Source organism: Mrakia frigida (assembly GCF_051309035.1).
Source record: "Mrakia frigida strain ATCC 22029 unplaced genomic scaffold BDY24scaffold_13, whole genome shotgun sequence".
Lineage (NCBI taxonomy): Eukaryota > Fungi > Basidiomycota > Tremellomycetes > Cystofilobasidiales > Mrakiaceae > Mrakia > Mrakia frigida.
Window position 1 is genome coordinate 286,076 of NW_027481268.1, and position 21,658 is coordinate 307,733.

General features: G+C 54.2%; 8 protein-coding genes across 8 annotated transcripts; 4 read left to right on the forward strand and 4 right to left on the reverse strand.

The window, feature by feature from the left end:
* Positions 1-43: 43 nt before the first annotated feature.
* Positions 44-1,424, reverse strand: BDY24DRAFT_387198 (chromatin modification-related protein EAF7-domain-containing protein). Its single transcript, XM_076640202.1, has 3 exons — positions 1,047-1,424; positions 734-931; positions 44-375 (listed from the first exon to the last, which is right to left on the reverse strand). Exons 1-3 carry the CDS (start codon positions 1,200-1,202, stop codon positions 61-63), a joined length of 669 nt encoding a protein of 222 aa, XP_076497173.1. The 5' UTR covers positions 1,203-1,424; the 3' UTR covers positions 44-60.
* Positions 1,425-5,329, reverse strand: BDY24DRAFT_387200 (P-loop containing nucleoside triphosphate hydrolase protein). Its single transcript, XM_076640203.1, has 19 exons — positions 5,267-5,329; positions 5,083-5,199; positions 4,882-4,959; positions 4,635-4,771; positions 4,435-4,560; positions 4,310-4,368; positions 4,167-4,223; positions 4,022-4,089; positions 3,828-3,937; positions 3,669-3,754; positions 3,401-3,587; positions 2,905-3,300; positions 2,731-2,799; positions 2,556-2,633; positions 2,465-2,486; positions 2,203-2,394; positions 2,043-2,116; positions 1,822-1,964; positions 1,425-1,721 (listed from the first exon to the last, which is right to left on the reverse strand). The coding sequence occupies exons 1-19, from the start codon at positions 5,301-5,303 to the stop codon at positions 1,682-1,684; spliced, it is 2,076 nt and encodes a 691-aa protein (XP_076497174.1). The 5' UTR covers positions 5,304-5,329; the 3' UTR covers positions 1,425-1,681.
* A 39-nt stretch (positions 5,330-5,368) lies between these two features.
* BDY24DRAFT_387206 (uncharacterized protein) lies at positions 5,369-6,675 on the forward strand. The gene is made up of 3 exons (XM_076640204.1): positions 5,369-5,544; positions 5,633-5,968; positions 6,049-6,675. Exons 1-3 carry the CDS (start codon positions 5,434-5,436, stop codon positions 6,529-6,531), a joined length of 930 nt encoding a protein of 309 aa, XP_076497175.1. The 5' UTR covers positions 5,369-5,433; the 3' UTR covers positions 6,532-6,675.
* An 845-nt stretch (positions 6,676-7,520) lies between these two features.
* Positions 7,521-9,186, reverse strand: ATG8 (ubiquitin-like protein ATG8). Its single transcript, XM_076644074.1, has 11 exons — positions 9,095-9,186; positions 8,922-8,956; positions 8,790-8,855; positions 8,642-8,690; positions 8,545-8,552; positions 8,351-8,377; positions 8,198-8,219; positions 8,098-8,116; positions 7,916-8,002; positions 7,753-7,824; positions 7,521-7,654 (listed from the first exon to the last, which is right to left on the reverse strand). Exons 3-11 carry the CDS (start codon positions 8,824-8,826, stop codon positions 7,604-7,606), a joined length of 372 nt encoding a protein of 123 aa, XP_076497176.1. The 5' UTR covers positions 8,827-8,855; positions 8,922-8,956; positions 9,095-9,186; the 3' UTR covers positions 7,521-7,603.
* On the reverse strand, positions 8,875-11,093 carry MVD1 (diphosphomevalonate decarboxylase MVD1). The gene is made up of 5 exons (XM_076644081.1): positions 10,998-11,093; positions 10,797-10,920; positions 10,376-10,618; positions 9,095-10,270; positions 8,875-8,956 (listed from the first exon to the last, which is right to left on the reverse strand). The coding sequence occupies exons 2-4, from the start codon at positions 10,845-10,847 to the stop codon at positions 9,344-9,346; spliced, it is 1,221 nt and encodes a 406-aa protein (XP_076497177.1). The 5' UTR covers positions 10,848-10,920; positions 10,998-11,093; the 3' UTR covers positions 8,875-8,956; positions 9,095-9,343.
* Positions 11,094-12,639: 1,546 nt separating this feature from the next.
* On the forward strand, positions 12,640-18,925 carry RAV1 (Rav1p). Its single transcript, XM_076644075.1, has 19 exons — positions 12,640-12,909; positions 13,018-13,167; positions 13,323-13,494; positions 13,568-13,661; positions 13,740-13,815; positions 13,889-14,010; positions 14,093-14,949; positions 15,063-15,704; positions 15,782-15,872; positions 15,947-16,114; positions 16,202-16,416; positions 16,490-16,641; positions 16,708-16,769; positions 16,842-16,971; positions 17,050-17,358; positions 17,430-17,676; positions 17,751-18,001; positions 18,074-18,275; positions 18,347-18,925. The coding sequence occupies exons 1-19, from the start codon at positions 12,808-12,810 to the stop codon at positions 18,805-18,807; spliced, it is 4,503 nt and encodes a 1,500-aa protein (XP_076497178.1). The 5' UTR covers positions 12,640-12,807; the 3' UTR covers positions 18,808-18,925.
* On the forward strand, positions 18,636-19,845 carry BDY24DRAFT_43623 (uncharacterized protein). Its single transcript, XM_076644214.1, has 2 exons — positions 18,636-19,247; positions 19,370-19,845. The coding sequence occupies exons 1-2, from the start codon at positions 18,949-18,951 to the stop codon at positions 19,626-19,628; spliced, it is 558 nt and encodes a 185-aa protein (XP_076497179.1). The 5' UTR covers positions 18,636-18,948; the 3' UTR covers positions 19,629-19,845.
* Positions 19,846-19,907: 62 nt separating this feature from the next.
* On the forward strand, positions 19,908-21,619 carry BDY24DRAFT_387272 (lipase family protein). The gene is made up of 9 exons (XM_076640205.1): positions 19,908-20,150; positions 20,224-20,318; positions 20,381-20,515; positions 20,584-20,700; positions 20,779-20,820; positions 20,920-21,029; positions 21,102-21,135; positions 21,216-21,339; positions 21,432-21,619. Exons 1-9 carry the CDS (start codon positions 19,975-19,977, stop codon positions 21,511-21,513), a joined length of 915 nt encoding a protein of 304 aa, XP_076497180.1. The 5' UTR covers positions 19,908-19,974; the 3' UTR covers positions 21,514-21,619.
* Positions 21,620-21,658: the final 39 nt, after the last annotated feature.

Here is a 21,658-nt window from a genome sequence, read left to right on the forward strand (position 1 = left end):
GCTCTTCCTTCCCCTCTCTTCAATGACGAAAAAGACAGCATTACGGCTTCACTGTAATTATCATCTGTTACTCTTCCTTCTCTTCTTTGGCTTCGGAGCCTCCTCCTCTTCTTCTTCTTCCTCCTCCTCTGCGTCTTCGGGCTCTTCTTCCTCAACGGGAGCCTCCTCGTCCTCGTCCTGCTGGGACAGTGTGCTGTCACTTGCATCGTCCTTGAATACTTCTGCTGTTCCTGCTTTCGGAGAGTTGGAAGGTGGGAAGATGGAGTTGGGGCCGTGAAGACCTCGTCCGCCGACGATGTTGTTGAAGGACGGGGAGTAAGGGAGGTTGAAGGAGGTGACGGAGGGAGAGTCTTGAGAGGGTGAGGCGGGGGAGTTCTGTGGGAGTATGAAGGCAAAGAGGTTGAGTTTGAGAGTTGGTAGCGTGCAGGAGTCGGAGGGAGATTGAGGACGGAGGAGGGAAGGGAAGACGCGAGGGTCCGACAATCCTCAGCGACCCAGGAATGAGAGAAGAGCTCCAAGATGAAGCTGAGAGGTCACTGACTGGGTGCAGTGCTTCTAAGCGGCCGTCCCAGTAGCTTCTGAAGGTTGAGCGACGTCTAGTTCTCCTCCCTTCCTCCGACGCTCGCTCAACCACTAGAGCTTGACCTTCTCTCCTCCTTCTCTCTTCAAGTACCAAGCCCGTCCAACCCAAGCCACTCCTTGAGCTCCTTCTCAAATGAGAGACTCAACTCACCAGCATGTCCAGCTTCCCAAGATCAAACATCTTCCCCAGCTTGTCCCAGATCTCATCGCTCGTCACTCCTCCCTCGGGTCCTCCTCCTGCTCCCTCGATGTTGACGAGAGACTTGTTGACGACGTTGAGCAATCCGACCATCTTGAAGTGCTTGTCAGGTCCCACAGGTCGATGACGAGTAAGAGCTCGGAAGAGAGCCTGGTCGCATCGAACCAAAGCATCAAGAAGGAGGAGAGGAAGGAAGGAAGGGAGAGGTGAGCTTCGACGAACGCGAGGAAGGTGAGCGAGACAGCCAGGAGGAAGGACAACGCACGATTTCTCCCTGAGGTGTATCGAGTATATGGGGAGGCTCTGACGAGCCCGATGCTTCTGATTCATGCTTCGTTGGTGCTGGAGGAGCTGCAGCAGGAGGAGGTTTGGCGGCGGGAGCTCGTGAGGAGGCAGCCTTGGATTTCGACTTGACGGGCATCCTGGGTGGTTGGAGGGGAGAGATAGGGTTGAAGCGATAACTAAGATGGCTTTGGATGCGTGGATTGAGTTGAAAAGGTCGTTCGGGTGAGATGGTGTTGGGGCGAGAAAGGGGAAGGAGGAGGTCGAAAGCTCACCGGATTCGAGGTTGACCTTCGCCTCGACGCTGCTTCTTTCTCTGCCGATGCTCGCTTGAATCTGGCTTGAGAAGTTTTGGATCAATTTAGATGCGACTGCTGATCTGTTGAATCTCTTCCTCTGTGTAAAGTTCCTGCAAAAAGATTGAGGGAGGGCCGAAGCTGCGACGCTCAGCTCTCATCGATCTTCTCCTTTCTTCCCCTACTCGCAAACCGAGACGAAACAGTGGGTCGTAAAGTTCATAAATGATCGAACGCTTATCTCTTGGGTTGTACAAGATAGTAGCTGCAAACAGACAAGATCGTCCTCTCCTCTTCTTTCCTCCCTCTCGTCGCGACGAGCTCAGATCCGCTTCTTCTGCTTGATCTCGTAGTAGTCCGGTCTGCGAGATCACCGATAGAGGAGCACAAAAGAATACAGTCAGTGATCAGGCCGTCGTTTTTTTTTTTTCGGAGACGATAAGCAAGGGGAGGAAGGCTCACGCTAGTTCGCCCAACCAGTCCTTCTCGACGACCGTGAGATCCCGCATGAAGCTCTTCGTGGTCTGAACGACCTCGTGGTAGATGACCCAGCCTGTCGAAGGTTTGCGAGTGAAGAGGACGGAGGAAGGGTGGACGTGGAGGACCTGTTTTGTCGACGATGAGAAGAGGGGAAACGGTCAGCGATCGGACGCGTCGAGAAGAGGTCGAAGAGCTGGACTCACGGCGTTTTCTCTCACGCTCCTGTACGTCCCTTCTCCCTCAACCCAGCGAGCAGCGTTCTTAAAGTATCCAGTGACTGAGCGACGAGAAGAAACAAAGTCGAGAGGTCGTGATCAGCTCGATCTCTTGAGGCGGAAGAAAAGACGAATGGACAAAACTCACCGAGGCACCTCCTCAACCGCTCTTGATCTCCCTCGCAGCTCTCTATCCGAACAGGCTGTTTCCCAAAGCGAAGTAGGTACTTTTTCAGTTGCTGTCGAATCGAGACTGCTCGAGAGAGGGCCTTGAAGTTGAGTCGATGAATCGAGCACCATTTCGACGAGGAGGAACCGTATTTGGTGAAGCCGTTGTAGACTGAGGAATGAAGAGGATCGAAGATGGTCAGAAAGGTAAAGAAGAGAAGAGAGCGAAGATAGGGGCTTACCATTCAAGAGCGTGAGATGATCCTGGGGAAGAGAGAAAGGGATCAGCGTTGGTTCCGACGAATCGAGGGCACCCGACAAAGGTCGACTCACTCCTTCCTCGGCGGTGAACTTCCTCTTCTCCAACTCTGCGAGAGCTCCAGCTTGGCCATCTCCAGTGATGAAGACGTTCTGTTCGAGCCCGAAAAAAATGAAAGACGCGTCGAGAGTTAACGTTCGTTTCGTCCGAAACAGCGCCGGTCAAGCAATCGAAGAACGATCAACTCACCTGAACGGACGTCATGGCGGCGATGGTGAGAACCTCCTCTCCGCATCGGAACTCATGAGAGTTGAGAAGCTGGGTGGTTGAAGCGAAACGAGTCAGCGATCTCATTCGTCTTGCAACTCTGCTGAACCCTGCTTTCTTCCCTCCTTTGACGGGCGATCTCAAGCGTTAACTCACAATAGCAGCCATCATCGGCTCCACCGGCATCTCAGCCATCCACATCCCCAACGGTCTCGTCAACTTCGCCGCCTCGTCCAGCGCCTTCAAACTGTACAAAAACTCCAAGGCCCTCATCATCATATCGCTGGGCGGAGGAGTCATAAAGTCGAAGCCTCGAATGACGTTCTCGATTCCGAGAGCTTTGAGTTGGAGGACGAAGAGGGAGATGTCGGATCTACAGATCTCTGGAACGGTTGACCGAGGGAGGGTGGGGAGGACAGAGGAAGGGAAGAGTCGGAAGGTTTTGCCTGGAGAGGTTCGACCCGCTCGTCCTGCTCGTTGGTTGAGAGAAGCGAGGGAGCACGGGACGACGGAGAGGAGATCGGTTCCGGTGTGAGGGTTGAAGGTTCGGAGCTGGAGAGGAAGAGGAGGAGAGGGTCGAGAGAAGAGGGTCGCGTCAGGAGATGGGCTCGAGGCGAGAGTGTCCGAGAGAGGTACGAATAAGATACCATACCTTGACAAATCCACAATCGACAACGAACTTTATTCCCTCGATAGTAACTGAGGCCTCAGCGATGTTCGTCGAGACGATGACCTTCCTCGTGTCCCTCGGCGGCGGTTCGAAGATCTCTGCTTGTTCCTCGGCGGTGAGACCTGAGTGTAAAGGAAGTGGTAGAAGTCCAGGCATCCCTTTCGGCATTCTAGAGGAAAACGAATAAAAGCGAGAGGGTCAGTTCTGCTTTGTCGTTTCCTTGTTCAAGAAAGGAGGTAGGTGGACGAACGTTGGTATCCGCTCTGCGATCTCCTGGATACAGCTGTCGATCTCTTCTCGTCCAGTCAAAAACACGAGGATGTCTCCTGCAGGTTCCTGAGGAGCGAGAAGGAACGTTGGGTTAGCTCGAAGTGAGTGAAAGAGAGACGCGTCGAAGAGAAGATCGAACCTTCGCGTGGATATCGAAAACAGCCTGAACGGCAGCTTCAACGTAGTCCGATGATGGTTCCGACAGGTAGGCGACCTCGACAGGGTACATACGACCTTCCAGACTGATGACTAGAGAATGAAAGACGCGTTCGAGCGAAAGACGAGGGTCAGGCTTGAGACGGCACGGTAAGAGAGAGCGAGAAAGACACTCACTGACACTCTCCTCGGCCTCCTTTCCCTCTCCATCGACGTTTGAGTTGAAGTACTCGCGGAAATCCTCGCTGCGAGAGAGAAGTGGAATTCGAGGACGCGTCAGTTTCGAAGGGTGTTGGATTCAAAGAGCAAAAGCGAGACCCACGCATCGATGGTTGCGGAAGAGATGATGATTCGAAGCTCTGGACGCTTCCGGCGAATCCTGATGAGGAAGCGATACGGCAATAGGAGTCAGATCGAGCGAAGGGACGGCGAGAGGAACAGGAGGGGAAGGGAAGGTCGACTCACTTCTTGAGGATTCCCAGTAACAGATCCGTGTAAGCTCCTCGCTCGTGAGCTTCATCGATCTATAAGAAAAGTTAGAAGCTGAGTCAGTTCAGGGTATACAGAGCAGACGAGGAGAGAGGACGAACCATGATCACGCTGTACTTCTGCAGCAAAGGATCCAGCATCGTTTCTCTAAAGAGCATTCCGTCGGTAAGGTACTTGATCTTCGTGCTCGGCGATGACTTGTCTTCGAACCTGATCGTGTATCCAACCTGAAGGTGAGAAGCGTCGCGTTCAGTCAGCTCCAACGGAGGGACGAGAAAGAAGAGAGAGGAGCTGAACTGACCTCGTCTCCCAGAACGCTGCCCATCTCTTCGGCCACACGAGTTGCTACGCTCGTCGCAGCTACTCTTCGAGGTTGAGTACATCCTACTACTCGACCATCAGCCGACCATCCAGCTTCGTGAAGATACTGAGGGAGCTCTGCGAGAGGAAAGACGGAAGAGGGGAGGAAGGAACGAGGTGAGCTCAGCTCGAATGTTGAGCTCGTTCTCGGAGCCCTGTAGACAGGGACGAGGAAGATCTGAACGTACGAGTCGTCTTTCCACATCCAGTCTGACCCACGACAATCACTACAGGGTACTTCTCGACGGCGTAAAGGAGATGGTCGCCTGAGTGAGGCAGCGAAGAAAGGGAGGGAAGGAAGGAGGAGGAGGAGGTCAGCTCGAGCTCAACATTCGTCTTTTTCCCCAAGACTGCTTCCCACGAACAGATCTGAGAGTAAAACTACTTACGATGCTTAAAAATAGGCAGACTCTGCCTCTGACCCTGAAGACCCAAACTCGCATACTTGTTGGGAGCAGACTGAACGAGCGTTCCTTCAGCTTCCGTCTCTCGATCGACGGTGCTTCCTGCGAGACGACGAAGGAACGATCAGAGGTCAGTCAGAGCTCGCTCAACACGAGGGAGTGTACTGACCTGGAGCTGCTGTTCCCGGTTTCCAGAAGACCGACATAGACAAAGACGAGGTTTAAAAGGGAGTTGAGGTTGAGGAGGCAAAACCGACTTCTTCCCGTGCGAGCTCGAGATTCGAAGCTTCCCTCCTTCTCTCCTCCGACTTCCACCATCCCTCCTGTTTCGTCGACATGTCCTTCACCCCCAAGGACCTCGCAGAGATCATCGGAATCACCTCAGCTCCCGACGGTCATCATTCCAACTTGCCTTCTCAGAAGCAGGTTCAGAGAGCTGCCGAAACGGTCAGTCTCCCTCTCCCTTCCTTCCTCTCTCCCTTCTTCTCTCCTTCAAAATGCTCACTGGGCTTCCTCTTGTTTCCTGTCCTTCAAGATGGGGGGTGGATGGGAGCAAGATGTCTGCTTCTGGGTGAGAACCCCATCCTTCCATGCGCTCCTCCTCCTCAAGCGCTCATCTCTCTTGTCATCTCTCCCCTCCTTCAAGCTCGAATTCGCCTCCCAGTACCTTCCCTCTTTATTCAGAACCTACATCGAAACTCCCTTCGACCTTAGTGGTTTCTACTCTTCCCGCCTCTCGAGCTACCTCGCTCACATTGGCATGGGAGAATACCTCCCTCGATTGGGACGAGAACACCCCGACACCCTCGTCGCCTCCTTCGGCGTCCAGCTTCGCAGGCTGGCTTCTCTCGTCCAGATCGGTCTCGGAAAGGTCAGTAGGAATCTCTTCATCGTTCTTTGAGCTTGCTTGACTGACGGCCCGTTCTGTTGCGCTCTTTTTTAACCTTCCAGCCAGGATTCAAGGCCAACGCATCCCTCGCCTCTGCCCTTCTTCTGCTGGCACAATCCTCCGAGGCATACTTCTCCCATCTGCAACCTTACCAGAATGATATTCCCTCCTCCTTAACCTTCGTACGAATACCCAGCGACATCGTCGACCTCCTTCGTCCACATCTCGCTCGTTTCGAAGGGATGAGGCTTTCGAGTTTCCAGGTCGAGGGAGCCGATGAGATCAAGCTCAGCGTGATGATTGGGCGAGGAAAGATCCTCGAAGTCATCAAGACCGGAGGTTTAAGGATGTCCAAGAACGAAGACGGATTCTTTAGTATGTACGAAAACGTCTGGTGGGTGTGCGACGTCAAGTCGGCAACGAATGGTCTGCCCGTCGACGTCGTTGCGAGATCGCCTTGCTCTGGGACTGTCGAGGAGATGCTGGTCTGTTCGAGGGTGAGTCTCTCTATCAGCACGACACTATTATACCTTCGACGCTTCTGACATCTCCTCTGCTCTTCCCCACTCAGTGCAAGACTGTCAGGTACTGCTCAAAGGGTCCGTCGCGTCCTCGGCTCCCTTTCTGCTTCCTCTTTCCTCTCATAGCTGACCTCCTCTCCCTCCTTCTCAACTTGTCGAATCTAGAACATCAGAGGCTTCGATGGAAGATCCACAAGAAGTACTGCTTCGAGCCTTCCTGGTGAAGCTCGAGCTCAAGTCGCGTCTTCGTTCGTGCTCGTCTTGGACGCGTCGAAGAAACCTCGTGAGTTCCCTTCTTCACCCAAACTCCATTCCAAGACATACCCGGCTGAAAAGCGTTCGCCGTTATTTTTTCACCTTGATCTTTCCTCGGCCGCATCAGGCTGGCCGAGGAGGGAGAACTCAGAGTTTGCTCGTTGTGTCGTCGTCGTCGTCTTTTGATGTTTTTGATGATGACTTTCTTCGATTTTTTCGAGAAGTCTACCACCCTCAAGAAAGACACACTTCGATCGTGTTTCTTGCTGGAGAACCGAGATCAACAAGCGAGCCCAAGGAAAGCGACTATTCGGTCTCGACGCGTCGAGCTGTTTCCTTTCCTTCCCCTTGGCTTTCCATCCCTCTTGCTCCCTCTGCCCGGTAGCCACGCTCTCAATCCTTCTCATTCTCTTTTTCTCGATCTCTTTCTCTCCTCCACCCTGTCTCTTTCTCTCATCTTCAAACCCACTCAGCCCACCCGTCCGCCCTCTTATCTCTCCGTCTCTCCTCTCTCTCCCCCTCCCCTCCTCCCTCTTGCTCCCTCCAAACCCCGCCACGCCAAAACAACGGAAGCAAAGAAAGAAGTCATCGTCGTCAAAAAGAAACCAAAGCAAAAATAATCAAGTCGACCCGAAAAAGAGGCGAGAGCGAAACGAAACGAAGGGAAGATCATGAAGGGCAGCAAACGGAACGAAACGAAAGATTGAGTGTGGTGTGTTCTGTGTGTATAATGAGAAGGTGCGAGAGCTGGGGGTAAGCGGTAGGTACGTAAATGAGATGGGAAGCGAGAGGCGAAGCTAGAGCGTGAAGAAGGAGAACGGAGTCGAGTCGAGTCGGGGGTTTAAGCGAGCTCCTCCAGCGATCCGAAGACGTTCTCTCCCGAGTAGGTGATCTGTTTGCACGCGGACGAAGCAAGCAGAAGTCGAGGTCAATTTGTGCGAAGCGGGAAGGACGGAAGAGGAGAGGGAAGGGAGAGCGAGCTGGACGAACGTAAAGGAATCCGTCCTCGTCCTTGTGCTCCTCGTAGATGGCACTCATGAGGGCTGCCGTTGGTGGGAGGACCTGATCAGACCATCAAGAGAAAGGGAAACAGTCAGCTTTGAGTGAGCGGTTGAGCTCGAAGAGAAAGGAAGGGAGATCGAGGCGAACGAACCTCGTCGACGAAGATGAAGATGGCCTTCTCAGCGGGCAGCTTGATTCGTTTCCTGATGACGTAGACGAACTGGCCGACGGTGAGATCCTACAAGAACCAAAACGACAAGCGAGTCAGCGTTGAGTTGGGTGCGAGACCGAAGGTCGGAAGGGTCGAAGCTGAAAGGAAGGGAAGGAACGAACAGATGGGACGAGATATTTCCTGAGCACGCAAGAGAGCAACACGAGAGGGAGTCAGCTCTGCTCTCACCGCCACACATAACGCAGCAAGGGAAAAGCTCACTTCTTGTCGATGGTAGGAATATCTGGAAGTGGAGAAGAGGGAAGGGACGACCTCGTCAGCACCGTTCGAGTTCGAGCTCGCTTCCTCCCTTCATTCCTCCCATTCCTCCCTCCCACCAGCTCAACATCGAGGCATAGGAAAGTGGTGACTGACCGGTCTTATCTCCCTTCTCGCAGATCACTTGATGAACCGAAAACAAAACAAAACAAAGCGCACGATCAGCTCTCTCTCGTTTCCCTCTCGTTCCGTCCGGCCTCAGCCCCTCCTCTCTTGTCTCCTTCCACTTCGAACCTGCTCATCCCTCCCTGCACCCTCTACTTTAAGCTCCTAGACACCCAAACACTCACCAGGGATTCTGTAAGAAGAGAGATGCAATCAAGAGAAACACCGCAGTCGTCAGCTCACCACTCCCTTCTCCCCACTCTCCTTCTTGTAGCGACTCACCTATCCGAGTATTTGGCACGAATCCTCTGAGCTTCAGCTTGTCGCTTCTCTGTAGGAACGCGGAATCAAAAAGAAGAGGGAGGAGAAGGAGGAGTGAGCTTGAAGCAGCGAAGTGGAGAGGAGGAGGTGGAAGGATGAGAGGACTGACCGAAGGGGTGTTCGTCTTTGAACTTTGAGCGAACCATGGCGAAGAGAGGGAGAGAGAGAGAGGTTTCTGTAGAGAAGAGTGGTGAGCTGGGAGTGAGGAACGATAGAAGAGAGAGGGAGGAAAGGAACGAACGAGTGGTGGGTGGGAGGAGAGGTGGGTCGGGTGATCTGGAAGGAGAGAGGGAGATGTTGTCGAAGAGGCAGCGATAAGGAAGAATCGATGGATGGAAGGAAGAGCGAAGGTGGGGTGGATGGTGGTTAGTGAGAGGAACGGTCTGAGTAGGGAGAGAGGGAGAATGAACGAACAAAGTTGAACCGATTGGCGGAAGGGTGATGGGTGTTTGGAGGGAGAGGAGTCGAAGCGTCGAAGAGGTGAAGGTGGCGGCGGAGTTCGAAATCGAGGCTCGTCGCGTCTCTGTTTTTTCTTTTGTTTTCTTTTCGGGATCGAGAAGCAGGAACCTAATAGTGAAAGCACAAACCAAACCTAAAAGAAAAACAGAGCCCAAGATCTCCCAGTCTAGTCTCCTCTAATTTAAACCCAACTCTCCCTCGCGTCTAAGCCTTCACCTTCTTAGGCAGTCCCTCCTTGTTCAACAAGCTCTCCTCCTCCCCCAGCACCCTAGGTCCATCCCCAATCCTCGTATGAATCAACCTGCTCACGCTCCCCTTCGCCCAAACCCCTCCGCTCACTCCCTCCCTGAATCCAGTCCTCAACCCAGCTCCTCCCTCCGCGCTCGCCTTCTCCCCCAACCCGAACGGATCCTCGAACGCCTGTCCCACAGGGAAGAACCTCTGCACGAGCGAGATGATCTCGCTCATGTTGGCCTCCTCCGCGTAGATGACCGCGTTCGGTCCCGCGTCGAACGTGTAGGCGGCGAGGTAAGGCCCTCCAGCTTCGAGCGAGACTCGGTTGAGTTCGGTGACGACGGCGATGATGGCTTTGGAGACGTCGTTGAGGTAGAAGATAGGGGGGAAGGTGTCGAGGCAGACGGCGTGGAACTGGTTGGAATCCTTCATGGTGATCTGAGCGAAGGAATCAAAGTCCTTGCTCTTGATGGCTTCGATGATGGCCTCCATCCTCTTGGGAACGACGTTCTGGATTCGATCCTGCAAGAGAGCCGAGGTCTCGACGGTGAGTTGCATTCCAGCGGTAGAAGCGGTGGTCTTCTTGACGTCCGAGACGACGCAGATGAGGGCGTGAAGGGTGGGCCAGTGGGATCGAGGAGCGATTTCGACGGCGTAGGAGTCGAGACCGGTAGGGAGGGAGCCTTGTTCCCAAGCGACGAAACCACCGAAGAGGGATCGACAGGCGGAACCGGATCCTTGACGGGCGATGAGGGAAAGTTGGGAAGGGTTGGTGGGGAGGGAGTAGAGGGAGGCGAGGGAGGAGACCAGCGCGGCCAGTCCAGAGGCGGAGGAGGCGAGACCAGCGGCGGTGGGGAAGTTGTTGTAAGAGGCGATGTGGACTTTGAAGGTGGAGAGCTAGCAAAAGGTGAAGAGAAGAGGACGGGAGGTCAGAACGAAGGGAGGTTGAAGCTGCTCGTCGTCGAGCTCGACCTTCCCTTCCTTCGAGGTTTGAAAGCTCACCTTCTCCAACGAAGAGTCCTTCTCCTCCTCCTGAGCCCTAAGCTTCTTCATCTCCTTGATGCAAACATCCAATCGTCCTCCCTCCTTGATGAGTTCCTCCTCAGCGTTCAACCAAAGACGGTCCTTCTCGAACGTCGCGTCCGTCGCGGAGGAGGTCGTAGATCGAAGGTGATCCTGGTCGAGAGTGACCGAGAGGGACGAGTTGGTAGGAAGGATGAGCTTGGTGTCTCGCTTTCCCCAGTACTGTAGGAATCGAGAAAGAAAGAGAAAAGACAAGTCAGAACGCGGAAGGAAGAGGCGAGCCTGAGGAGAGATCGAAGCTCAGGAAGAAAGTGGGACGATGGGGAAGGGAGGAGGAGAGAGCTCGAGCTCAGAAGAAGCTCAGCTCGAGCTCGTTGCGAAGAAACGAAGGGATTCGTACCTTGATGCAAGCGATGTTGACGGGAGCGGAGGTGGTAGCAGTGACGACCATGTTTGGTAGAAAAAGCGAGGGAGGAGGGCGGAAAGGAGGAAGGGAGGTCCGTGAGGTTTAAAAAGGGAAAGAGCTGCTGAAGGAGAACAAAAGAGGTTGAAGAGTCAGCGCTTCGCTCGTGAGGTTAACAGAGCTCTAGAGTGTACGTACGAGGTCGAAGAAGCGTGCTTGAGAAGTTTGTGGGAAGAGGGAGAAGCCGTTGGGAGGGAGAAGACGAAAGGGAAGGAGTTGAGCTTCTGCTTTTCGAGCTCTCCTTCTTTCTTCCCTCCCGACCGCCACAATCCCCAGAAATACATACAACAGGAAGCTCTTCACCTTTCCAACACTCCCACCATCAGACGCAGCTCACCGTAGTCCCAAAAGAGCGAGCTCTTTCTCCCATCACCTTCATCTCCTCCTCAACCTCGAGCTCGACAACCCTCCCTTCCTTCTTCCTTCGCCTCCGCCCCCTCCTTCCTTCCCCGAAGCCATGATCCCTCAACTTCCCTGGGTCGAGTCCTATCGTAAAGCACTCGGATTACTCCGCTCTCAAGACTACGACAACGCACTCAGAAGCCTTCGACAAGGTTCGTCTCCTCCCTCAGCTGGCGATCGGCTCTTTCTCCCTTTCCTGATCCCCGTCTTTTCGCCTCGTGGCCGTCTCTCGTCGATGGAGGAAGATTTTCCTCTCCGATCCACTCCTTTGGGGAGTTATCTACCTCGGGGGGCAGGACGGAGGGAAGAAACTCGCACGATCCTTGGAGAAGGGACCTTCCAGGACCGTTCGTTTTGATGTCGTCGTGGATCGCGTCTTCGCCGCTCTCAAAGGAAACGTCGGCTCCTTGACCTCCTTGGCCTTCGCCTCGAGTCCCTCTCACGGGCTACAGGAGGTCTGGAACCTATCGTCCTCCCCGCTCTTGCTCACCCGACTCGAGGTCAACAATCGGAACTCCATCCTGGCTCGAGTCCCGATTCCCTCGACCCTCCAGCACATCCAGAACCTCCTACACCTCGACCTCTCCTTCCTCAGTCCCACAGTCGACCCCTCCCTCTACTCCCTCCTCCTTCACGTCCCAAACCTCCGATCTCTCAATCTCATCTGCTGCACAGTCAGCTTCGCTTCCTCCTCCGCCACCCCGTTCAAACCCTCCATCATCTCCCTACCTCATCTCACCCACATCTACACCGAACACACCATCATCGACGAACTGGAATCAATCATCTTCCTTCTCCCAAATCTCAAGGTCTTGACCCACAACACGTCGGAGAACGCCCGGTTCGAAACCTTCCTCTTCCCTCCCTCCCCTCATCTTCCCAACGTCTCCCACCTCCAAGAGCTCTTCACCCAAGGTCAGGATCCAATCGACGACGAACCAGCGTTCATCGAGCACCTCAAGCAGATGCCGCCCATCGTCTTCCTCGGGATCGGACCTCTCCAGGTCAGCAACAAGACTATCGACGCGCTTTGCTGGAGGCACGACGGGACAGAGGACGACGACCAGGCGGTCGTATGTCCTCTCCTTCGTCATTTGGAGATCGAAGGTTCCTCTGAGGTGACGGGAGGTTTTGGTGGCATTGGTGACGCGAGAGAGGAGGGTTGGGAGAGAGGAAGTGTTCGAAGCTCGAGCAGTTGGATCTTCGGGCGGACGACTTGATGGGGTTCAGAGAGGAGGATTTGGCTTTTTTTGGAGAGGAATCTGAACTTGAATGATTATTCTACTAGCCAGGTCCTAGATATCGTATCGCTCTGCTTCGGAGACGAAGACAAGAAGACAACCTTTTTGAGACCGTTCTAGGCGAAGAAAGTCATGAGAAAAGATTGAGGTAAAGAGGACGAGTCAACTTGAAGCTACTAGAGCTCGACAGATGGGGAAAATGACGGGAATCCAGTTCTGGGAGGTTGTAAGGAGGACATGGCGAGTTCGACCTCAACCATCTCCTCCTCCCTGCCCTTTCTGCCTTCTCTCGTTTCTCGGGCTACATGTCCGCCTCCCTGATCCTCTCTCAGACGATCTTACCACTCCCGAATGACATCCCATCGTCCTCAGTCAAGCATATCAGGGTCAAGGAGACTCCCTTCATCGTGAGTTCGACGTCTTGGTTTGAGCTCACTCCTTTCTTCCTTCTCCTTCCTTCTCTCGTCGCTTTTTTTCGCTGATCTGCCTTGCGCTCCCTCCTTTGACTCGCGCAGATCTATCCCTCTGGAGATGGGCTTGTCGTTCTCGATTCTGCCATGGAGCTCGTCTCTACGCTCTCGTTCTCGATGGGATTTCACGGTGTTGGGAAGGGAGCGAGGGAGGGTTCCATCGGAGGTCTCGCCGTAGACGAAGAGAAGGGCTTGGTGAGCGAAACTTTCAGCCTCGTGGTATCTTGAGTCTTCAGGAAGCTCGTTCGGCTTAGATGAGCGAGCTCGGGGATGTATAGAAGGAGAAAGAGAGACGAGAGTCGCCGAGCTGACCTCCTTCCCTCCCTCCCTCTCTTCCCTCTCCCGTTCAGATCATCGCGTCCCTCGACTCTCACATCGTGATCTTCACCCCAATACTCTCGACCTTCCCAGACCCAGCCTCCATTCGGTCCTCCTCTTCGAGACTCCGACCTTCGTGGAAGATTCACTCGACCATGACGACCCCGAGAGAAGGACCCATCACTTCGCTCGATTATCATCAAGGTCAGCTCGTCTCCCTTCTTCCCTCCCTTCCCCTCGGTCGCTGATACCCGTTTCGGCCCATTTAACTGTACAGGGAAGATACTGGTGGCTTCTAGAGGAAGCTTAGCTCTTTGGTCGAGCGATATGGACGATGGAATGGGCCTTTGGAGTCGAGTATGGGAAGACAGGTGAGCTCATTCCGCGATCGTCCTTCCTTCTCTTCTCTTCCTTTCTCTCCCTGACCTCTCTCCCTTCGTGCTTTGTAGTCTCGACACTCGTCTGCCACTCGTCGACTGGTCAACATTTGATCCCTCAGGTGGATTCGCTACCATCCTCTCACGAGTTCGTCCTGGTTCGCTTCGTCTCGACCTCGACGCGTCCGCTGATCAACTTCCTCTTTTCTTTCCGCTGCCAGAACGAGAAGACGCTTCGGATCATTAAGATTGACAAGTCAGGAGAACTCGAAGATCGCTCGGCGGGTCAGACCGTCAAGTTTGCTCGTCCGATCAAGGGAGTTTGGTGGAGAAGCAGCACGAAGTGAGTCTCTTCTCTTCCACGGTTCGGCTGTTTCTCGCTCACGTTTGATTCTGACCTTCTTCTCGTCATGCTTGACTCTCAGGGACCCGACACCACTTCTTTACACTCTCACTGGAGCCTCGACAATACACATCCACAGCCCGGTCCTCGACGATCCAAACCACTTTCAACTCTGGTCGACCGTCTCTCCTCCCCTTTCCTCTTCACCCTGCTCGACCCTCTTCCCTCTCAACGCTTCAGAACTTCGGAGAGGGATTGAAACAGCCTTGGCAAACGAGACTGGGGATGATCTGGGTCGGAGGAAGATGCTCGAGGAGATCGGAGGAGAGGGAGCGACGCTGGGAGATCTGTTCGTTGGAGTTGAGCGGGATGGAGGAGGGGTCAAGATTTGGAGTGTCGTCAACATGGAACGGAGGCCACCTACTCTCCTGAAGGTCCTCAAACTCCTACACCACCACTCTCCGTTCCTCCGGTCGACAACAGGGCCTCAAATCTCCCCTCTCGCATCTTACACTCTCGTCGCTCTCCCTCGACCTTCTCCCCCTCGACCGTCATCAACACCATCTACTTCCTCCATCTCATCACTACCAGCTCCGTCTCTCCTTCTGATCTCGCACACACCGGCACGCCCCATCATCCCTCTTCACCTCACGCCTTCGACTCTCTTCGATCCTTCCTCGACGGCTTCGTCCCGCTCCTCCTTCACTCCGCTTCCCGACCTCAAGGATCCCATCCTCGGACTCAACCAACCTGTTCGAGAGTTCTTCAGGACACCTAACGGTCGTGGTCTTATCAGCTTAGGGGAGGATGGAGAGTGTGTTGCTTGGGGATTGGAAGCCTACCGGTCGAAGAAGGGAAAGGGACGCGACGGTCTTTGGAGAGCGAGAGGGAGGTGGAAGGCCGAGGAGGGAGTTGCGTTGATGGCGTTGTTTGCTCGAGGTAAGCATCTCGTTCCTCTCTCTTGATAGGCCGGTTTATGGCCTTATCGTCTCGATCCGTTCGAATTCTGACTTCCCTCGTTCGACGCGTCCCTTCGTTTCCGCCTTCCACAGGTCGATCCATCGCCACCTACCACCCTTCGACCTCCTCTATTACGATCTGCTATCTCCGACCCTCTCTCCACTCCTCCCTCCTTCACCTCTCCCCAGCGACGTCCCCACTCCCAGGCCTCTCCCCGTCGCATCGTCTCACAACTCTTGTCGCACTTTCCGACATCGACGACGGAGTCTCTACCGCGACCAAACTCCCAACAACCTCCTACCTCATCGCTTCAACGCCTACCGCCTTCGTCTACATCTGGAGACTCGATGCTGGAGATCCGGCAAGGAGAGGAGAGAAGGAAGGAGAACCGACGGCGACGCTCGTTTCGTCTTACCTCCTTCCTTATCGATCCGAACCTGCCTCAGGAGACGTTGGAGAGGATGGAGAAGGGGATGAGCCTGCATTCGTGATGAGTGTGGATCCGATGGGGTGGCATGAGAGTGTGATCGATTGGAAGGAGAGGGTGCCGCTGCAGGATATGTTGGTTGTGGTGACGAAGGATGGGGAGTTGAGTTATTGGACGCCTAGGCTGGGGTACGTAGAGGGTGAGAAGGGTGAAGGGAAGGAGCCTTGGGTTAGGACGGGAGTGGTGAAGACGGGAAAGAAGGGAGTGGTGATGGCCAGGTGTAGTTCGAGGAAGAAGACTGCCATGGGTGAGTCTGTGAGACTCAGGCGAGGAGGGGAGGCAGAGACGAAGGCTGACCAGATGTGCTGCTTACCGGATTGGTAGTGGTGAGCACGCCGGAAGGGAACGAGGTGTCGATTTGGGACTCGAAGTCGTCGGAGTTTGACTCTGGGTTGGAGTTCGTGAAGACTTACGAGTGAGTTCGAGCTTTGCTTCCATTTCTCGCCAGGGAACCTTCGCTAAGCTCTCTTGTATTTTCTGCTTGTCCAGTACGAGTAGTCCCGTCAACGATCTCGATTGGACGACAACAGCGGATCTTCAGTCCGTTCTCGCCGTCGGATTCAAGACCAACGTCGTCCTGCTCGCTGAACAGCGGATGAGCTACGTCGAGGAAGATGGATCCTACTGGGATACAGTCTTGAAGATTGAAATCGAGTCGTGAGTAGTTGTCTTCTTGCCTCTCGTGTCTCGTCCCCGAGATCGATCGAATTGACGCGTCCTTCCTCTCTGTCGAATCTCCTTCAGTCTCACTCCCCATCCCATTTCCGACTCAATCTGGCTCGCCAATGGATCTCTCGCCGTCGCTGCAGGAAACCAAGTCTTCATCCATTCGAGGTTCCTCTCTCGCTCGAAGGAAATGTCTTCGAATGCTCCTCAGGACGTGTTCGAGTTGGTTGCGCTTGGGAATGGACCGTTGGTGGACTATCATCCTCAGTTGTTGCTACAGTGTATGCTTTGGAGTGAGTACCTTTCCATCGAAAATAGAGAAAGAGAACCAGAACGCTGACTGCCTCTTCGCTTCATGGTCTTCAGACAAGATCGAGCTCGTAAAGTCCATCGTCACTCGACTTCATCTCGCGATCGAAGCTGCTCTGAACCAGGGCAAGGACGAGATGGATTGGCCGAGGATGGATGTTTCGGAGTTCTTTGGGAGTGGGCCTGCGAGGAAGAGGGATCTTCCAAAGGTGAGCTCTTCGACTTTCCTCGAACGCGTTCTCTTCGACTGACTTGTCGAATCATCTGTTTCCCAGGTCAACGGAGGTGCTCACTCTCGGTACAACTCACTGTTTGACGACGATCCTACACCCGACGAGTGAGTCTTTGCCCTTCCTTGTCCTCTCGAACGAGCTTCGGCTGACTCACTCCTCCTGCACCGTGTCTCTAGGGACGACGGAAACGGCTTCACTCGATCTCTCGTTTCGAACCTCATCGACCACCTTGAGAGCTCGTTTCCTCTTCCTCTCTCAAGTCACGAGCGAGAACATCTTCTCACTCTCGTTCAAACCCTCCTCGAGGTGAGTTCGACGCGTCGACACTCCCTCCGTCTCTCGTTCTCCGCTCGGATCGCTGAACCCTTCTCTTTCTTTTGCCAGATCGACGAACAATCACGAGCTCTCGACGTCAGTGGTCTTCGGTACCTCATCTCCCTTCGGTTCTACGTGATCTGGAAGAAACGGCTCCCTCCGTCGGGAAGCCTCACTCCTGCGTCGGAAGGAACGGAAGCTCCTCACAGCCATCACCAAAAGGAACGTCTCTCCTTCAGGAACGTCGTCTGGGCTTTCCACAGTCAGAGTCAAGACATCCTTCTTACGGCTGCGACGGCTGCTTCGGGAGGGAAGATGATGCTCCGAAACGCCAAAGCTCTGGGAGTCTTCCTTTGGTTGAGGTCGCCTGAGGTTCTTGTGAGTTTCGTCTCTTCCTTCTAGCGCTAAAAAAGGCTCTCACTGATAAGTTCTCTCTTTCGTCTTCAAAGCGAGCTCAAGTCGAAATCGTCGCTCGGAATCAGTACATGCAGGGAGACGACCGAGATCCAGCGAGTTGCTCCCTCCTCTACTTCGCTCTGGGAAAGGTCAAGCTCGTCCATGGACTTTGGAAGCAGGCAGCTTGGCATCCCGAACAGAAGGTCATGCTCAAGTTCCTCTCGAACGACTTCGACCTACCGAGATGGAGGACGGCAGCTCTCAAGAACGCCTTCGCACTTCTCAGCAAGCAGAGACACGGTGAGTCTCCTACTCCTTGCTTTCCTCGGGGTTCGTACTTGTCTGACCTTCGTCTCCTCCCTTCTCTCCTGCAGAGTACGCCGCTGCGTTCTTCCTACTCGGAGGAAGTGTCAAGGACGCCGTCAACGTCTGCCTTCGTCAACTGAACGATTGGCAGCTCGCCGTCGCCATCGCTCGAGTTGTTGAAGGAGACGACGGACCTGTCCTTCGAGGGATCCTTCAGAACACGCTCGTTCCTCTGGCGTTCAGTGGAGGCCATCGGTGGTTGGGAACTTGGGCGTTCTGGATGCTGAGGAGGAGGGATTTGGCCGTTCGAATTCTCATCGTAAGTCGCGTCTCGTCTTTTCCCCTCCTCTTGTTCTCCGACGCTGACCTTTGCTTCCTTCGATCTTTCTAGACTCCCCTCAAGGATCTTCAACCCAGCGTCGACTTCCCAGTACCCGTCGTTGGAGAATCGAACGACGACGATCCCAGTCTCGCCCTCCTCTTCTCCCAACTGAGATCTCTCACTCTTCAAACGGCGAAGGGAACGAGCGAGATCCCAGAGAAGACAGAGTTCAACTTCGTACTTCATAACGCTCGAGTTTTCGGTCGAATGGGTGAGTTTGAAAGTCTCAGCGAATCCTTGTTGAGAACGAGCTGACCGCCTCTCCTCGTCAATCTCTCGCAGGCTGCCACGTCCTCGCCCTCGACCTCGTCCGTTCCTGGACCTTCCTCAAACCCGAGGTCATCCCCGACGAGGAACCCCTTCCCTCCCAGGCCGTCAGCGACTCCTCGGAAGGAGAAGAGAATCTCGACGAACGAGATCCCATCGCTCCTCTTCGGTCAACAACGGATCGTCAACTCGAACCTCCCAAGGTCCTCCGTCGTCCCTCCTTCCTTCTCGGTGGAACTCGTCGATCTTCCATCATCATCGACATGGACCTCCCTTCCTCCCTTCCACCCTCTCGAGCTGCCTCGCCCGCTGAGAAGCCTCCCGCCGTTGCGCCGGTCGGAGGAGACGCGCCTTCGGACGTGGTGGATCTCGCTGCGATTGCCAGGAGGAAGGGATTGGGATCGTTGATGAAGTCGGCAAAGGAAGACGCTAAGCAGGGTGCAGCCGATTTCGATATGTCTGCTTTTGGATTCTAGGTCGTGGGGGAGAGAAAAACGTTGGGGAGAGAGAAGAGGAAGGGGTGAGAAGAGGAGGGAGTTGAGTTGTTTCTTTGATACCTTTCTGTCTCGTTCAACGTTCGTTCCCTTATATTCCCTTTGCTCGTTGCTCTGATACCCATGTTGTTCTCCTGCTTGCCACGTTTGTTGCAGCAAACAGAGCGGCCAAAGCTCAGCTGCGCTGGGGCGACGGGAGCGAAGACAGGTCGAAACAGATGGGCTCGTTCCCTCCGAACCACATCGACCTTCGAGCTTCTCAAGAAGGATCTAACAAACTCCACTCTGTCGAATCTTCGCAATCATGCTGTTCTTACCTCTTCTGGGCCACTGGAAGTCTCTCTCTCGGCTCCTCGGAGAAGAGACCAGATCGAGGGACGTCCTGGGCAAGGGCCAGAGAAGGACGATGGCTTAGTCTTCTGGTGAGCTTGACGGTTCCCTTCTCGTCTCTTCTGATGTCCCGATAACTGATCAGGACTTTTGTCCTCTCGAGGAGACAATGAGGCGAGGATTCTACGCTGAAATTCGCTCTCTTTCTTCGTAGCGTGCCCTACTGGCTCGAGATCTTTCCCTGCCAACCTTCGACCCTCCCCAAGAGCTATCATCTCATCAGCAGACTCTCGGGCGCCCTCTCAATAAGGTTCAGCTCGTCGGATTCGATACCGCATGGTTGTTACACTCTGAGACGCGACCATCTGACTCTCTTCTTGAGGAGAAGTTCCCTCCGTTCGTCGTTGGTCCTTCCACGTCGCTCTGATACCGGTTCGCTTGTGAGTATCTACCATCTGACCCTCGAAAACTGATATAGCAGCGAGAGGAGAAGGAGAGACGCAGAGGAGGGCTCGGGAGAGGAGGAACCGAACGATTGCCGGACGCGAAACCTCCGCTCGCCACTCTCTTCTCTTTCCCTTCGCCCTTTTTTCACCGGCAATCAACAAAGTTCGTAGCTTAGCAGATAGAATCTACTTCCGAGCCATCTCAGTTCAACTCTGATCAGGTGCAAGAACGTACCCGAATCGCCGAAGTCGTTGGAACCCCATCAAAAAGGTCTCGTTCTGCTTTCTCTTCCCCAACTTCCAACCACATCTCACCTTCTTATTCCCCTTCATCTCATTCCTACCTTTCGAACCTCTCCCCTTCTCCATCAAGATGCTCGCCTCTTACGCTCTCGGTGTCGTCCTCCTCGTCGTCGCAGGAGTTTCTGCTGTCCCCGTCGCTCTCCCTCCCGACCTCAAGCTCATCGAAGCCAGAGCTAATACTGCTGCAGTATCAGCCCTCTCTGCATCAGCCAAGGCCGACATTGCTACCTTCGCAAAGATCGCTTCGTGAGTTAACTTCTTCTCTACCACTCGGCTGTCTCGAGTTTTCTGACGCGCCTCTCCATCTTCTTTCCCTCAGCGCCGCTTACTGTTCAGCTGCATCCGTTCGATCTGGCGCTGCTATCAGCTCCATCGTAGCCATCGATGCCGGAGGTCACGATCAGCTGATCCCAGGTAGGTAGAATCTCGAAAACTTTGCACAAGAACGAGCAAAACCTGACACCCTCGTTTCAAAGGCTGGTTCGTTGGATACAGCCAGAGCTTGGGAGCAATCGTTGTGGCTCATCAAGGGACCAACCCTACGTCTTTCCTCTCGCTCCTGGAGGACGCCAACTTCATCCCTACCTCGCTCCCGGAGTCGAGGTTCCCCGGTGAGTCTTTTCGATTCACTTCGACGCGTTCCAGAGACCGAGACTGAACCTTCCTCTTCTTGCTTCAGGTGCCGGTGCCGCTGGAGTTAAAGTTCACAGTGGATTCCATCAAACTCAAGGCTACACTGCTTCGAAGATCTTGGCGGCAGTGAAGACAGGAGTATCGAAGTACGGAACGTCGAAGGGTGAGCTCGACGCGTTCAGATCTCGACTCCTCCGGGGAAGCGTGCGACTGACTCCTCTCTCGCGTCTATTACTTTCAGTCATCACTGTCGGTCACTCTCTAGGAGCTTCCATTGCTGAGCGTGAGTATTCCGGGTCGTTTTTTCCTCGATCAAAGAAACAGAGGAGGAGGAGAACGAGAGCTCACGTTCAATTTCCGCTTCTTCTCTCCATTTTTCCAGTTGACGCCCTCTACCTCAAGCTTCAGATCCCTTCCTTGAGCGTCTCAGCTAGACTCTTCGGTCTTCCCAGGACTGGTAACCCAGCCTTTGGTCCCTGGGCCCTTCGAGTCGTGCGTCCCCTCGGAAACGAATCTCGATGCTCCCTCTTCTTCGAACTGATCATTTTGTCTCCGATTCTACAGGTCCCCGACTCCGTTCACACCAGCAACAAGAACGGTGAGTACTCTCTTTCTTTCAACCCGATCTTTCGAGTGTAACGATCTAACGAAAACTTTGGGTTTCCTTTCGTCTCAAAGATCCTGTTCCTCGACTCCCAGGACAGTTCCTCGGATTCCAGCAGATAGACGGGGAGCAGTACATCACTCCCAACAACGCTTACAACTACTGTCCCGGCGTTGAGAACACCAACTGTGCTCTTGGGTCAGTAACTTTCTCCTTCTCGAATTCAGGAGCGCGTCGTCGTGCGCCCGCGCTGACTTCCTCTCCGTCGCCGTTTCCGTTTCCGAATCCAGCCAGACCTTCAACCTGCTTGGCCTTTTGCCCGATCACCTTGGACCCTATAATGGCGTCTACATGGGAACATGCCTCATCTAGTAGCTTCTACCTCCGATTCTCTTCCCTCCCCTCCCTCCCTTTTGTCTTTCGCTTCTCTTCTTTTCTCCCGTTGGGCTCCTGGAAATGCAATGCAGATGTCGTTCTACTTTCTCAAGGTCGTTCTGGACCGCGTCTTGCAAGATCC

Bases quoted from the DNA above. Each gene is read 5' to 3' on its own strand.
- ATG8 (XM_076644074.1), bottom strand. From the start codon at position 8,826: ATGGTTCGCTCAAAGTTCAAAGACGAACACCCCTTCG. The intron at 8,220-8,350 runs GTCAGTCACCAC...CTCCACTTCCAG, and splicing joins CGAGAAGGGAGATAAGACCG to ATATTCCTACCATCGACAAG. The intron at 7,655-7,752 runs GTTCGTCCAGCT...GCGTGCAAACAG, and splicing joins ACGAGGACGGATTCCTTTAC to ATCACCTACTCGGGAGAGAA.
- BDY24DRAFT_387272 (XM_076640205.1), top strand. From the start codon at position 19,975: ATGCTCGCCTCTTACGCTCTCGGTGTCGTCCTCCTCGTCGTCGCAGGA. The intron at 20,151-20,223 runs GTGAGTTAACTT...TCTTTCCCTCAG, and splicing joins ACCTTCGCAAAGATCGCTTC to CGCCGCTTACTGTTCAGCTG. The intron at 20,516-20,583 runs GTGAGTCTTTTC...TTCTTGCTTCAG, and splicing joins CCCGGAGTCGAGGTTCCCCG to GTGCCGGTGCCGCTGGAGTT.
- BDY24DRAFT_43623 (XM_076644214.1), top strand. From the start codon at position 18,949: ATGTTGTTCTCCTGCTTGCCACGTTTGTTGCAGCAAACAGAGCGGCCA. The intron at 19,248-19,369 runs GTGAGCTTGACG...CTTTCTTCGTAG, and splicing joins GACGATGGCTTAGTCTTCTG to CGTGCCCTACTGGCTCGAGA.
- MVD1 (XM_076644081.1), bottom strand. From the start codon at position 10,847: ATGGTCGTCACTGCTACCACCTCCGCTCCCGTCAACATCGCTTGCATC. The intron at 10,619-10,796 runs GTACGAATCCCT...CGATTCCTACAG, and splicing joins TCAACATCGCTTGCATCAAG to TACTGGGGAAAGCGAGACAC. The intron at 10,271-10,375 runs GTGAGCTTTCAA...ACCTTTTGCTAG, and splicing joins AGGACTCTTCGTTGGAGAAG to CTCTCCACCTTCAAAGTCCA.
- BDY24DRAFT_387206 (XM_076640204.1), top strand. From the start codon at position 5,434: ATGTCCTTCACCCCCAAGGACCTCGCAGAGATCATCGGAATCACCTCA. The intron at 5,545-5,632 runs GTCAGTCTCCCT...CTGTCCTTCAAG, and splicing joins TTCAGAGAGCTGCCGAAACG to ATGGGGGGTGGATGGGAGCA. The intron at 5,969-6,048 runs GTCAGTAGGAAT...TTAACCTTCCAG, and splicing joins TCCAGATCGGTCTCGGAAAG to CCAGGATTCAAGGCCAACGC.
- BDY24DRAFT_387200 (XM_076640203.1), bottom strand. From the start codon at position 5,303: ATGTCGGTCTTCTGGAAACCGGGAACAGCAGCTCCAG. The intron at 4,369-4,434 runs GTTCGTCCTCTC...CTTTTCTTATAG, and splicing joins AGAAGTACAGCGTGATCATG to ATCGATGAAGCTCACGAGCG. The intron at 4,224-4,309 runs GTGAGTCGACCT...CTTCCTCATCAG, and splicing joins TTACTGGGAATCCTCAAGAA to GATTCGCCGGAAGCGTCCAG.
- RAV1 (XM_076644075.1), top strand. From the start codon at position 12,808: ATGTCCGCCTCCCTGATCCTCTCTCAGACGATCTTACCACTCCCGAAT. The intron at 13,495-13,567 runs GTCAGCTCGTCT...TTAACTGTACAG, and splicing joins TTCGCTCGATTATCATCAAG to GGAAGATACTGGTGGCTTCT. The intron at 17,359-17,429 runs GTGAGTTTCGTC...TCGTCTTCAAAG, and splicing joins TGAGGTCGCCTGAGGTTCTT to CGAGCTCAAGTCGAAATCGT.
- BDY24DRAFT_387198 (XM_076640202.1), bottom strand. From the start codon at position 1,202: ATGCCCGTCAAGTCGAAATCCAAGGCTGCCTCCTCACGAGCTCCCGCC. The intron at 932-1,046 runs GTGCGTTGTCCT...CGATGCGACCAG, and splicing joins ATACACCTCAGGGAGAAATC to GCTCTCTTCCGAGCTCTTAC. The intron at 376-733 runs GTGAGTTGAGTC...ATACTCCCACAG, and splicing joins TTGGGAAGCTGGACATGCTG to AACTCCCCCGCCTCACCCTC.